The 13,854-nt window shown below is 41.3% G+C and overlaps 1 protein-coding gene across 6 annotated transcripts in view; it reads right to left on the bottom strand.

The window, feature by feature from the left end:
• UTRN (utrophin) overlaps window positions 1–13,854 on the bottom strand; it is a 514,842-nt gene that overhangs the window by 461,127 nt on the left and 39,861 nt on the right. Inside the window, exon 1 of one of the 6 annotated variants that reach the window (XM_058736183.1) lies at window positions 3,570–4,150. The exons of 3 other annotated variants lie outside the window; for them this stretch is intronic. In XM_058736183.1, the coding sequence (XP_058592166.1) occupies window positions 3,570–3,657 (88 nt within the window). In that variant the 5' untranslated portion in view covers window positions 3,658–4,150. Of the gene's footprint in view, window positions 1–3,569; window positions 4,151–13,854 lie in introns of those variants that run through there. 2 more of the 6 variants (XM_058736179.1, XM_058736180.1) reach the window with 2 other exon arrangements.

Raw genomic sequence — 13,854 nt, 5'->3', positions numbered from 1 at the left:
GGGAGAGAAAGAGAGAGAGAGCAAGTGAGCGTGAATGGGGGAGGGGCAGAGAAGGAAAGAGAGAAAATCCCAAGCAGGCTCCACACTCAGCACAGAGCTGGCCCGACTCGGGGCTCAATCTCCCAACCATGAGATCATGACCTGAGCTGAGATCAAAAGCCAGACACTTAACCAACTTAGCCACCCAGGTGCCCCATTTTCAAGACTTTTTTAACTTTGGTCTCCCTCAATTAGGTTATTCTTAACTTGTCATCATTTGTACACAGGCATCAAGATTAAGAAAAGGAATTATTTCACAAAAGTATAGGGTTAATATATTTTTTTAAGTTTATTTATTGGCGGGGGGGGGGGGAGCAGAGAGAGAGGGAGAGAGAGAGAATCCCAAGCAGGCTCTGTGCTGCCAGTGCTTAGCCCGATGTGGGGTTTGAACCCACGAACCATGAGATCATGACCTGGTCCGGAACCAAGAGTTGGTCACTGAACCAACTGAGCCACCCAGGCACTCCTAGGGTTAATATTTTAATGGTTTTTAAAAAAAAATTTTTTTTAATGTTTTTATTTATTTTTGAGACAGAGAGAGGCAGAGCATGAGCAGGGGAGGGGCAGAGAGAGAGGGAGACACAGAATCCAAAGCAGGCTCCAGGCTCTGAGCTGTCAGCACAGAGCCCGACGCGGGGCTCGAACTCATGGACCGTGAGATCATGACCTGAGCTGAAGTCGGATGCTTAACCGACTGAGCCACCCAGGCGCCCCCTAGGGTTAATATTTTAAAATAAAAAGATTCGATATCAAAGAAAGATAGATGACAGATAAGTAGATAGGTGATATAGATAGATAGATAGATAGATAGATAGATAGATAGATAGATAGGTAGATAGAAAGATAGATAGATGATATAGATTCAGATTTCAACTTACTCAGTTTCTCCCTGTTGTAGCTCAGTGATGGCAGGGAGGCAAATACATTGAAGCTCTCCACAGAGCAAAGGGCGGCAATTTCAAAACTAACACTGAATGGTTAACTTTAAGCAAATATGTATCTAAAATTCACTCCATTTTATACCTTGTTTTCCATTATTCCCTTTAGATTCGGCAACAGTCACTGGCATATCAACTCCATACTGTCAAAAGTTTAATGCAAAACGCTTATGGTTTCATTTACTCCACCTGACTCAAGGTCCATAAACAAAAGATTCATCCCGAAGTTTAATTATGGAGACTGCTCTGAAAGCCAGAAAAGGCCATGTGTTGCAATGAAATATAACATCCATTAAAAAATGTATTTTTTTATTTCTAACAAGATCACTAGAGATCTACCCAGCAGATGTAAGGAAATACTCAGTTCACCAAAAGCCAATGAGAAGAGAGTCTAGGCCTTCGTGGAATTCGAAATCATATGTACATTGGTTTTCTATTTGTATTAAAAGAACATGCCCTGAAATATTTTTTTAAATGATTTCTATTTTCCTAAAGCCTTTGGACTGGTCAGAGGGCAGGGGAGAATGCTATGTAAATGGGCCAGAATTCATATTTAAAGTTGCAGTCTACTCATTTTAAAGTGTCCTTACTATTTAAAGACATGTTTGTATTTCTCTTGTGTCTTTTTTTTTTTTTAACGTTTTTTTAATTTATTTTTGAGACAGAGAGAGACAGAGCATGAATGGGGGAGGGTCAGAGAGAGGGAGACACAGAATCCGAAACAGGCTCCGGGCTCTGAGCTGTCAGCACAGGGGCCCGATGCGGGGCTCGAACTCACGGACCGCGAGATCGTGACCTGAGCCGAAGTCGGCGCTCAACCGACTGAGCCACCCAGGCACCCCACTCTCTTGTGTCTTTTGATTTCACCACCATACTTACTTGAGACCCTTTGTAGCAAGACAGTAACATGCACACAAGCAGACCACAGAGACTATTAATGCCAGAGAAAGAGGAATAAATCAAAGTCCAAAAGATCTTTGAAAGGCCACAATGCTGCAATGCTTTCCTATACGTGGTATTTTAATTCTGGTCCCTGAACAGTATTTTAATTTTCTGTTGAAAGCATATGTTTATTTAAATAAGAGAGAAAGGCAATAGCCAAAGAAATGAATTACAGCCCACGGATCTCCTATTACACTTGGCCAAGAAACCAAATCGACAAAGAAAATATGGGCTGCACCAATCACTTAAGTTTAGATGTGCTCCACAGAGAACATGCCTACAACCATTTACCACCTCATTCATATGGAGTTAGGATAAAAAAAAAAAAAAAAAGAGGTAAGGAGTAACTCCAAAGGAAAGAAACACATATAGTAAAAATTCTAACCAACCTAAAAGTTTTCTTTCCCACAGCGACAACACTCAAGCATGATACATGAGGTCAAACGACATCCGTCCCTTGGGTTGTGTTTTTTTGTTGTTGTTGTCTTTGTTTACTCAGAAAGCTCACGTGACCAGCACATAAATATATACATTGAACAAGACACAAACATCTGGCCTGATCAGAAGAACTAGATCACCCTGGAAGTAAACCCCAGTGAGAAACGTGCATGATCACATCCATAGTGAAGTTATACATCTGCGTTTCTTCGTGACACTGTACTGAAACGAAAACCCCTTCATTTACGGTCCCCACAAAGTACACATGTCCTATTCATGCCCTTATCAGTTCTGAACTATATGTTTTAAAAAGTAAAGTACTGGGGCGCCTGGGTGGCGCAGTCGGTTAAGCGTCCGACTTCAGCCAGGTCACGATCTCGCGGTCCGTGAGTTCGAGCCCCGCGTCAGGCTCTGGGCTGACCGCTCAGAGCCTGGAGCCTGTTTCCGATTCTGCGTCTCCCTCTCTCTCTGCCCCTCCCCCGTTCATGCTCTGTCTCTCTCTGTCCCAAAAATAAATTAAAAACGTTGAAAATAAAAAAAATTAAAAAAAATAAAAATAAATAAAAAAATAAATAAAAAGTAAAGTACTGGAACACCTGGGTGGCTCAGTCAGTTAAGCCTCTGACTCCTGATTTCAGCTCAGGTCACGATCCCACAGTTCATGGGTTCAAGGCCCGCATCAGGCTCTACTTGGGATTCTCTCTCTCTGCCTCTCCCCCATTCACACACTCGTGCTTGCCCTCTCTCTCTCTCTCAAAATAAATAAACTTTAAAAAAAGCTAAAGTATCTTTTTACCCAGTACAGTAAATCAAAACACCATGGGATGAGCTCTGTCACTATTCAACAGTACAGAGGAAACTTTCTATGACAGTAAAGAGTCAACACATAATAAGCTACCTTGAAAACACAAAGAGGCAAACTGATGCACATTTGTCACAACACATTTATGGACCCTTGAGTGCTTTTTCCAAAGAGGCCAATAAATGGCAAATTGTCACATTCTGAAGAGAAGGATGAAGCGGACAGGGTTGGTCTCCACTATTTGGAATCTAGACAGATGTGGCATCAGGAAGCACAAACCAGGGTGCTCCCATCACCAGCCAGGCCCTGTCTTCAGCAGCTCTGATACCTAACAAGTGACTAAGAGACCCTTGTCTTCGCTGCCATCCCCTTTTCAAAACCTCACAGGCTGGGAGTCATGCAAGACTTACCTGCTACCTGCTTGCAGGCCTGGCGAGCTTCTGGCAAGTCAAGTCTGCACTTTTTCCACCGAAACGTGGTGGCCACCGGGCCGCTCATCACCTACAGTTGCTTAAATGACGAGGAAAAAGATGCAGAGGAAGTGGACAACAAAAGCAGCCTGCGAAGTGCACACTGGGATGTCCTGTTTTGGGGTGGCTTTTATTTTTCCCATGAGAGGATCTGACTAAACCTAACCCAGCCTCCTCTAAATACCAGACAGGAAGTTACATTTAGCAGTAAGTGAAAACTCCTTGGGTCGTTTTTTATTATTGTTGTTGTTGTTGTGTTTTGCTTTTTGGGGTTTTTTTAATTGTCACAACTTGGAGTCTTTGGATGGTTCTAACGTACTACAAAGAGATTATAACTTTGCTTCCTGTTTTGACAGTGTTGGCTGGTAAGGGACATCTCCACCCACCTCCCTACCCACTATGTATATAAATAGAGGTATTTGCCCTGGTGTACAACTGGGCTGAAGAGTTTGGTTACATATTAACCATACTTCAAAGAATAAATGGGACTTGTTATTTTACTTTAATAGACATATATACCTTGGAGAAATGAAATTCAAAAGGATATCTTCTTAATTCCTTACACATTACTATGACAGAAAAAAAAAAAAAAAGAAGCTTACCCACACAGAATTATAAAATAAGAAGTAAAACTTTCGACTCATACTTTCCGGCCTATTCTACCTTGTGTATGTGCTCTCTTGCCGTGCACATGTTATCCACACACATACGACAAGCAAGGAAAAGCATTACCCATGGTACCTCACTCTGTTTTTTTTTTCCTACTCTTTTTGTCTCTCCTGCTTTGCAACAGAAACTTTATACTTAAAAGCAAGATTTTCATATCTCATAGAATATGTACCCTTATCAGGATACACACGGATTTAAATTAAAAGCCATCTCTTTTCCTGCTACTGACTGAAATATGATAAAGAGAAACTTGGCAGGACTTGCCCAATCTCTGTGTGTTTCCTAGATTACAGGCATGACTCTGGCAAAATACTCTCTAACACAATCTTCAAATCTGTAAAATGGGAGTAGTGGCCCCACCGATTTCCTCGAATTGTTGTGAGGAGACAGCAAAAAGCACAGTGGTACAGATTATGTCACACAGTCAAGCCCAATTCTTTTCTGTAAGAGGTTTATTGACATGTAATTCACACAGTATGTAATGAACCCATTTAAAGTGTAGAATTCAAGGATTATTAGTATATTCACAGAATTATGCATCCATAACCACAATCAATTTCAGGACACTTTCATCACCCCAAAAAGCACTCTCTCTCCATTTTCTGCCCTACCCACCAGCCTTAGGCAACCATGAATACCTACTTTCAGGTCTCTACAGGTTTGCCCTTCCCAGGCATTTCATATGAAGAAAACCTTGGAACATGTGGTCCTTTGTGACAAGCTTCTTTGACTTCGTATAATGTTTTCAAAGTCAGTACTTCACTTCTGAATAATGACTGAATAATATTCCATTGCATAAATACTCCACATCTATTTATTCACTCATCAGCTGATGGACATCTGAGTTATTTTAATCTTTGGCTGATATGAACAATATTGCTATGACGATTCAGGAACAAGTTTTCACGCTGACATAGGTTTTCACCTCTCTATATGACTGCTGGGTTATATAGTAACTCTGTGGCTAACCTTTGGAAGAGTGCCGGACAGTTTTCCAAAGTGGCTGCACCATTTACGTTCCCATTACCAGGGTATGAAGTTTCCAATTTATCCACATGTCCACCAACACGTTATTATCATCTGTCTTTTTAATTACAGCTGTCCTAGTGCATATGAACATATCTCCCTGTGATTTAATATGCATTTCCCAGGTGGTCAGCAAAGCCTAGCTTTATCAGTAGCCCAAAAATGTCTCCGTTCTTGTAGACAGGGCTCAGTACTCAAAATACAGAACAACCAGTAAGGCATGGGGACCACTTAGTCAAAATGGATAGTGGCTACAGAGACGAAACAAGATCTTAAAGGTGTCTAGCTGTAACAGTGGCTATTTTCCAAAAGGTACGAAAACATTCCAAAAAAATTTAACTGGTAGAGCTATACAGGTTCATGCCAGCTAAATAACTACTACTTTCGAATTAGATCTCCAATAAGAGGCTACTAAAGTGGTTGGCTCTTCTTTCTCTACTAAAGGGCTGCAGAAGAAAACTTAAAAGGAGATGAAATTCTCGATGTAAATATGATATTTCCATCATTTACAAATCATTTCTCTCCTTCTGTCTTTCTGTATGTGTCTTCTTCTTGAATACAAAGAGGTTCAACTAAAGCAGCCTTTTGAATAGCCATAATTATTTACAGGAAGAGATTTTAGACCAGATGTGATTTAAGATTGAGACTGCCCCAAATTTTGAAGGTAGCCAAGAGGGAGAAGTCAAGAAATAGACACTAGCAATATTTCCCCCTCCCCTCCTAAAAATGTGATATTGGCTGAAAAGATATGTGTGCCCCCACGTTTATCACATTATTTACAATAGCCAAATATGGATGCAATCTAAGGGGCTCTTGATAAATGAAGGGATAAAGAAGTTGTAATATACGTGTGTGTGTGTGTGTGTGTGTGTGTGTGTGTGTGTGTGTGTGTGTAAAATATTCGTCATAAAAAGGAATGAAATCTTGCCATTCACAACAATAGAGACGGACCTAGAGGGCGTTATGCTAAGTGAAATAAATCAGACAGAGAAAGATAAATCCCATATGATTTCATTTATATGTGGAGTCTAAAACACAAAACAAACTGGAACAGATTCATAAATACAGAGAACAAACTTGTGACTGCCAGATGGTAGGGGGTGGGGTGATGGGCAAAATAGGTGAAGGGGATTAAGAGGTACAAATTCTGTTTTATATAAAATAAACAAGTCACAGGAATGAAAAGTGCAGCACAGGGAATATGTAATAGTGTAATAACTTTGTATGGTTGCTGATGGTAACTACTTACCATAGTGAGTACCGTGCAAAGTACACAATTGTGGAATCACTATGTTGTACACCTGAAACTAATGTAACACTGTGTGTCAACTAAACTTCGAGTAAAAAAGAAATGTGATATGGGGAGGACAGTAATTATTCTAATTCAAAGGGATTATCTAATCTAATGCTATCTAACTCAGAGAAATTATAGTTTTCTTCAGACTATGGTATTTGAACAAATTCATGTTACAACGATGTTAATTATCTCTTTACTAAAACATCCTATTTTAGGATTTTCATCTTCTTAATCCCTAAAAAAAAGAAAAAGAAACAGAATAAAACCTACATAAAACATGACAAAGAAAATACAAAAATGCCATAAGCTTTAAAAAATAACAACTTTTTTCTTTATTTTCCAATATAAGGCCTCAAGCCTGGCAACATGTATTAATAATATGATTCATCCCTCTTCCAAGAAATTTTCCATGTCCCAAGGCTGCACTATGTAATCCATTGTTTTAGTTATTTCTTGGCATACAGCTAACTATGAAACTGACCTCTGAACTTTCCTATGTCAAATAGAACTTTCCATTGTGGGAAATTTCTAAAACATTCATATTAAGCTAAGTGGAAATGTCATCAAAGCTCAGGAGCAAATATGGTGTATATCAACCAATACAATTTCTAAAGTATATTCTATGCAAGGAAAAGCAAACCATTGATCAAACACAAGTGAAAAGCCTTTATCAGAGTTTCAGTAAATACTTGATGGTGAGGAAAATCAGAAGCAGCAATCAGCTTATCAAAGTTATCTGAAAGTTCTTCTAAAAAGATCTAATGGGAGGGCACTTTTTAAAACTTTTCTGTAATGTCAGAACCCACTCCATCCACAGACCCCTTCTGCTAGATTACACGGTGACCTCATTTCTAGTTCTTGTGAAATCAATAGACCATTTATGCCGCAAGTATCTGTCTAGGGTATGCACTTTCTTATTCAATCTGGTGTTGACAGCAGTAATCAAATTTTGTACATACCACTAGGTCTATTATAGCTCAGCAGCAACTGGCTGCCAGCCTAGGTCTACTCTCACCAAAAGGGAAAGAAAGGATTGGACTGGAGAGAGAAACACAGAACGTATCAGCTGAAACCACGGGGGCTTGTGTCAAAGCCAGAGAGTGAAGCACAGGCAGTGGAGACTCACCCAGCCGCTTCAAAACGGTCAGGCCCAGGTGAGCCCACCCTGGCTGTCAAACGCACACGTTTTTTTTCACCCTTTCTATTATCTGCAAACCCTCTTGGCTTTGAACATCTCATTATAATGGTCGGTCCTAACCATTATAGGTTCGGTAACTAACGAACCTACATCTAACCCTGCAGAGCTGCAGACAAAAGCTAGAAACAAACCACACCCTCCACCCAATACCAGGAAGGCCAAATGCAAGGGAACACTGGAGTTACGGCACTTCCGGGGAACTCTCTAGACACTACTGGCTTCATTTCGTAACTCTTCTACATGTACTTAGGCCAGAATCAAACATTTTTCTCAGATCAAAGAAATGCTAGGTTAAGGCCGCCTGGGTGTCTCAATCGGTTAAGTGTCCGACTCTTGGTTTAGGCTCAGGTCAAGATCTCATGGTTTCGTAGGTTCGAGCCCCACGTCGGTCTCTGCACTAATGGTGCAAAGCCTGCTTGGAATTCTCTTCCTCCTCTCTCTCTCTCTGCCCCTCCCCTGCGTGCTCTCTCTCTCTCTCTCTCTCTCCCTCTCCCTCTCTCTCCCTCTCTCAAAATAAATAAATAACCATTTTTTAATGCTAAGTTAATCTTCTTAGGCTAAAAACAAGGTCAGTTTTAAAAATAATTGGGGAGGGAAGAGACCTGACTTTGAAATTTTACTGGACTTGCTGTCTTAGACTTTAAATCTGCAAGAAAACCACACTCCAGCTAATAGATATTTTCTACTTAACAGCAGCATGGATGGTGCCATTTCCTGGTATGACAAGTAACTTTTTTTCATATTTTAAAATTTGAAATAAATTTAGATTTACCAAAAAAGGTATAAAAAGAGTCACACAGAGTTCTCTTACTCCCCTCACTTAGCTTCCCCAAATGTTGTCACCATATTACATAACCAGACTATCACTGTCAAAACCAGATAATTAGCATGGATGCAATACTACACTTTATAACTACCCTACAGAACATATCCAAATGTCCCCACTTGTCCTCTTTTTCTGATTCGTGGTTCAATCCAAGATCCTGCACGCAAGCAACACTTCAAAAATCCAGGATGTGTCCTTTTCAATAAATCATGCACTATCTAACGAACATTTCTGATCCCTCCAAAGTTCTGTTTCTTTTCATGCTAATGAGGAGGTGTCATCATTAACCACAGAGTCTTCCAGGCTAGGAATGTTCTTTTCCTCCACAATTCTCCTCATATTTCAGCTGTCAGTCTTATCAACCTTACCGTATAAACACAAGTCAAAATGACCTTCACAATCCCTTGTCCAAAAACCTTGAACCAGATGTTTTGCCGAATCAGAACTTTTCCCATTTGAGCAAAGTTAATAGAGCACATAGGACATATATTACATTAAAACAAAATAAAACAACAACAAAAACAAACAAACAAACAAAAAGCCAGCAAGATTCAGGGCAATTTCCCCTTAATCAAACACATTAATAGTTCTGCAACAAATGTGTGTGTATCTTGAATGGTAGGTGGGATAGGTAAAGCTTTTAAAAGCATCTTATTAGCAGTTCAAGTCAGATTTCACCACCAAATGAGTTCAAGGTCAAGCTCAGATTTACTGTCAAATGAATTACAAAGAAGGTACCTTTGAGTTTTCAGAGTTCTTTTGAACTACTACAACTGCAGAGGAGGGGCTGTGGAACTACCTATGAAATCCAGTGGCTTCATTCATCTCCCACCCACCTCAACTACATCCTCCTTCACTCACCTGGTAGAGCCACCTGTTATGTCACCTCTGCCTCTAGGCTCTCTTCACTCCAATTCACATTCCCACAAATTCCCCACAGTGACCTTTCTCAAATACAACCTACAACTCCCTAACCTCATAATCCTTAAAGATTTCCCATGCCAAAAACAGGGGGAGTTTGAAGTCTACTCATCTTCATGAGGTTAACAAAGGTCTCCACCATCAGAGCCAACTCCCAACCGTGCTGATCATCTACACAGCATTACAAAAAAGGTATAGTCTCTGTCCCTTAAGATTCTCACAATCTCACTCAAGCCCTTTCATATTTTCATCAGAGTAATTATTGTTTAGAATACAACGTCTCCGATAATCAAAGAGCATATCTGGATATTTTAACTCATTTTTTCTCTAGCTAGGAAATTCTACCTTAGCTCTTGATCACATTAAATATTACTAACAAAATCCCACATCTTGACATGAAAAGGATTTTTCACATGATTTTAAATAATACATCTAAAAATACGACACTACTGTTGGTATGGTTAAAACAATTACAAAGAGAAAGAGCCAGAAAAACTTTTCTAAAAACAAGCAAAACCAAAAAAGTAACATCATGGATGGTATTTAATGGGCTGATTTCTCATGAGATTGTTTTTCCAAAGCAGAAAGATATAAATAAAATCTGAAATCATGCCTTTGTTTCCATATTAGAATATTAATGTAATAGAATGACATTATAATCAACGAAATTACATTACAGTGAGTTAAACCAAAATCCCCACCATCAAAGACTTTAGAATTTATCCCCAATCACGCAGAGGCTGATCTCAGATGCAGACTTTAAGATGATGCCAGGAAAGGACGAAAGAAATCCTATTTTAAGTATTATTAGTTTCATTGTCTAGTGTGCAAACAGTCAAAGATACCTACTTGGAATGACGAATTAAAAGAAAAATTCCTAGAAGTTGTATTTCAGAATTAAATGACAAACTTTCTTACAATTATCTCAGGAATGCTGCATAGAAGTAGTGAGATTAAGAGGTAAAGAACAAGTACCACCAAATCCCTTAAAATGAGTGTTGTAGGGACAGGGGGTAGGTGCACACATCCACTCCCTACACCCAGACAGAGGAGGGATTCCCTCCAGGATGGCACTCCTCTCACAATAGAGTGTGTGTGTGTATGTGTGTGTGTGTGTGTGTGTGTGTACACGCGTAGCAAGGTTTCTCACCAGGTGTGTTACTTCCAACCAAAATGGCGACTGCCTGGAATCAACTGAGGTGAGGCCTCCAGTAGCCGGCAGCAATCTGTGTTAGAACAGGCCAACACTCCATGGCTGCCAAGTGACGCCAAGGCTTCGTAGAAGCCAGGCTCCAGGCTGCCAGGACAGCAGAAGGAACCCTGGAGTACTGGCTGCTTAAGGCAGGGATCGCTGGGATGGCGACTCCAGCAGCAAACAATCCACTGTAGCAGAAGAAAGGAAGGTCATTGCCAAGGTTCTCCAGGGACCAGGAACAGTTATTTAATAAGAAGAAGGAAACAACACAAATGCTTTGAAAGGAAAGAGGAACTTCAAAATATTTAAAAATGGAAGAAATGGGGGGGGGGAAGAAAATGGAAGTGACTTTTCCGAATTTTTTGCATGTCCTGTTTTTATACATCGGGTGAAAAAGAAATGCTGCCATTTCTCATTTAGCTTTGTTTTTCCATCCCCTATAGCACAGTGACTGGCATGTGGCAAGGACTTAATAAAAGAACATTTACTGAAAGAAGTGAGACGAGCTGATGTAGAAGACATCAGGGCAGATGTTAACAGTGAGGGCGCCTGGCTGGCTCAGCCAGAAGAGCATGCGACTCTTGAGCTTGAGGTCATGAGTTCAAGCCCCACGTTGGGTGTAGAGATTACTTAAATAAATAAAACTCAAAAAAAAAAAAAAACAAAAAAAAAAAACAAACACAAGAACAAAGTTAACAGTGAACCAGGACAGTGAGAGGAACCCAGGTCAGCTCTCACATCAGAGAGCACAGTGCATGTGGCAGGCCCACCTGATGCAGAAAGGAGGTGGCAAGGTCTATGGCAGGACAGGGGTGAAATGAAAAACTGCAGCTCTGGAGCACACCCCAAAACTGCAGAAGGGGACTCCCCAGGGGACTAGAGAGTTGTGGCCAGGTGAGAAGGACAGAAATATAAAGTAGAGGCAAGAGAACTGCCAACATGCTGGGCTGTGGAGCAAAGGTCAGCAAGTGACTTTTCTTGAAGTACACCTGCTGCCATTTGGAGGAAAACCTCTCCAGTGTCTAGATGGTTCTAGAACCATCATACTTCGTGAGAAGGTGTGATGAAGAGAAGCACGGGGAGTATTCTTTATTGTTAGCGGTAAAAACATTTAGTGGAAAAAGTGGCCTGAGTCACATGCATAGCACACACTAGCCTATGCATCCAGATGTGCGGCTCATAACACTTTGCCCCTCGGTCACTTGCAGTGATGATCTCAATCCAGTGTCTTCTGTTTGGAGCTCTTATGCAAATCTGAGGATGTTGGCCACTCAGAAGACATGGGTATTAACATGTGTGAGTCATCTGTATATTCTGCCTGCAGCTGACGCCACACAAAGATAGGCCTAATTATGGGCACACCCACCCAAACTCCCATGGGTCATACCTCTCAACTTGTAGATGAGGCGTAATCATCTACTTCTGATAACTTAGGGCCAAAGAGTGGGGAGAACGTGAAGGAAGGGTCTAGGTAATAACTAGGCAGAACCAATGCCAAGGAACTGACCCCGAGTATTTTCAATCAGCTCCAGGATTTCTGAGATTATAGCTTCCAAGAGGTAGCCAGATGAGGAACAGTAAAAGCAAGTACTGGTTATCACTCAAAAATGTATGAGCCATGGGACTGAACAACAAGGTCCCAGGGCCCAAGGCCAGTCAGCTAACTGACCGGTTTACTGAGCACCTACTCTGCTCCATGCAGTGCACTGAGAACCAGTTCCCAGGCAGCACCAAGTGCCAAGGAAGGGAGTGCTGTGGCACCTGCTATCACTGCGGGGATCGGGCTGAAGCGCCGAGACAGGCTGGAGCCTGTAAAAAGGCAAAGGAGAGGGCAGAGGCTGAGCAAACAAGGTGGGAGTGAATGCTACAGAGGGCAAGAAATGCACAAGCAGCCTATTGTTAAAGTACTCTAAGAAGTCACAAAGAACAGGGAGGAAGATAGGAGGGTGAAACTTGGAAACAATTCCAGAAGGTACAAAAGAGAAAACAGTGATTCAGAAATAAGGCAAAAACAAAGTCAGGCCCTCTTATTCCAGGGCAGTCCCTGGTGGTGAACAGGCCATGCCCAACTTTGCAGGCTGGGATCATTTATGTACCATTCCACACAAAGCTCCACTTTCCAAAAAATGATTCCTCTTGGGGAATGTCCATGAGTACATCTGTCTATCTACAAAAGTATAAATAAAGCACATATAACAAACTTGGTGTTAAATTAGAAATGCTCGGGTTGCCTGGGTGGCTCAGTTGGTTGAACTTCTGACTCTTGATCTCAGCTCAGGTTATGATCTCAGGGTTGGTGGGATCAAGCCACACGTCAGGCTCTGTACTGACAGTGTGGAGCCTGCTTGGGATTCTCTCTCTCCCTCTCTCTCTGCCCCTCCCCTCTCAGCTGCATGCACACGAGCTCTCTCTCAAAATAAATAAACTTTAAAAAAATATGTTAGGCGTGCCTGGGTAGCTCAGTCAGTTAAGCATCCAACTTCAGCTCACGTCATGTTCTCACAGCCCCTGAGTTCGAGCCCTGCATCAGGTTCTGCTGACAGCTCGAGCCTGGAGACTGCTTCGGATTCTGTGTCTCCCGCTCTCTCTCCCCCACCCGTGTTCTGTCTCTCTCTCTCTCTCTTTCTCAAGAATAAACATTAAAAAAAATTTAATATAGTAAATTGGAAATGTTGGACTAAAATATCTTCCTGGAGGTTACCAATTCAGTAGAGTGCAGGAGGCCCCGATGTCCCCACTGGTACACAGGTACACAACCTGCTCAATAAAACTCACCAGCTTTAGGGACCTCTGAACTTCAAAGTTTCTTCACATTTATTTTCATTAATGCCTGCAAAATTCCTACAAGTTCAGCTGTATCAATATCTCAACTCTCCTTTGAAAGATAAAGTAACTGAATTCCAGGACACCAAGTGAAACACCAATCTGCTTTGAACTTTCCTAGCCTCTGAACCAGCTCCCAACCCTTTTCCTTCCATCAATCGCGAACCTTCTAAAGCAGCTCGCTGACATCCAAGGGCGGGGCCTGAACCAACATGGAGCCCTGAGACTTCCAAGTTAGTTTTATGAAAGTAAATGACACTATATAATACC

Source organism: Neofelis nebulosa, chromosome 6 (assembly GCF_028018385.1).
Source record: "Neofelis nebulosa isolate mNeoNeb1 chromosome 6, mNeoNeb1.pri, whole genome shotgun sequence".
Lineage (NCBI taxonomy): Eukaryota > Metazoa > Chordata > Mammalia > Carnivora > Felidae > Neofelis > Neofelis nebulosa.
This window is presented reverse-complemented; position numbering and strand designations above follow the sequence as displayed.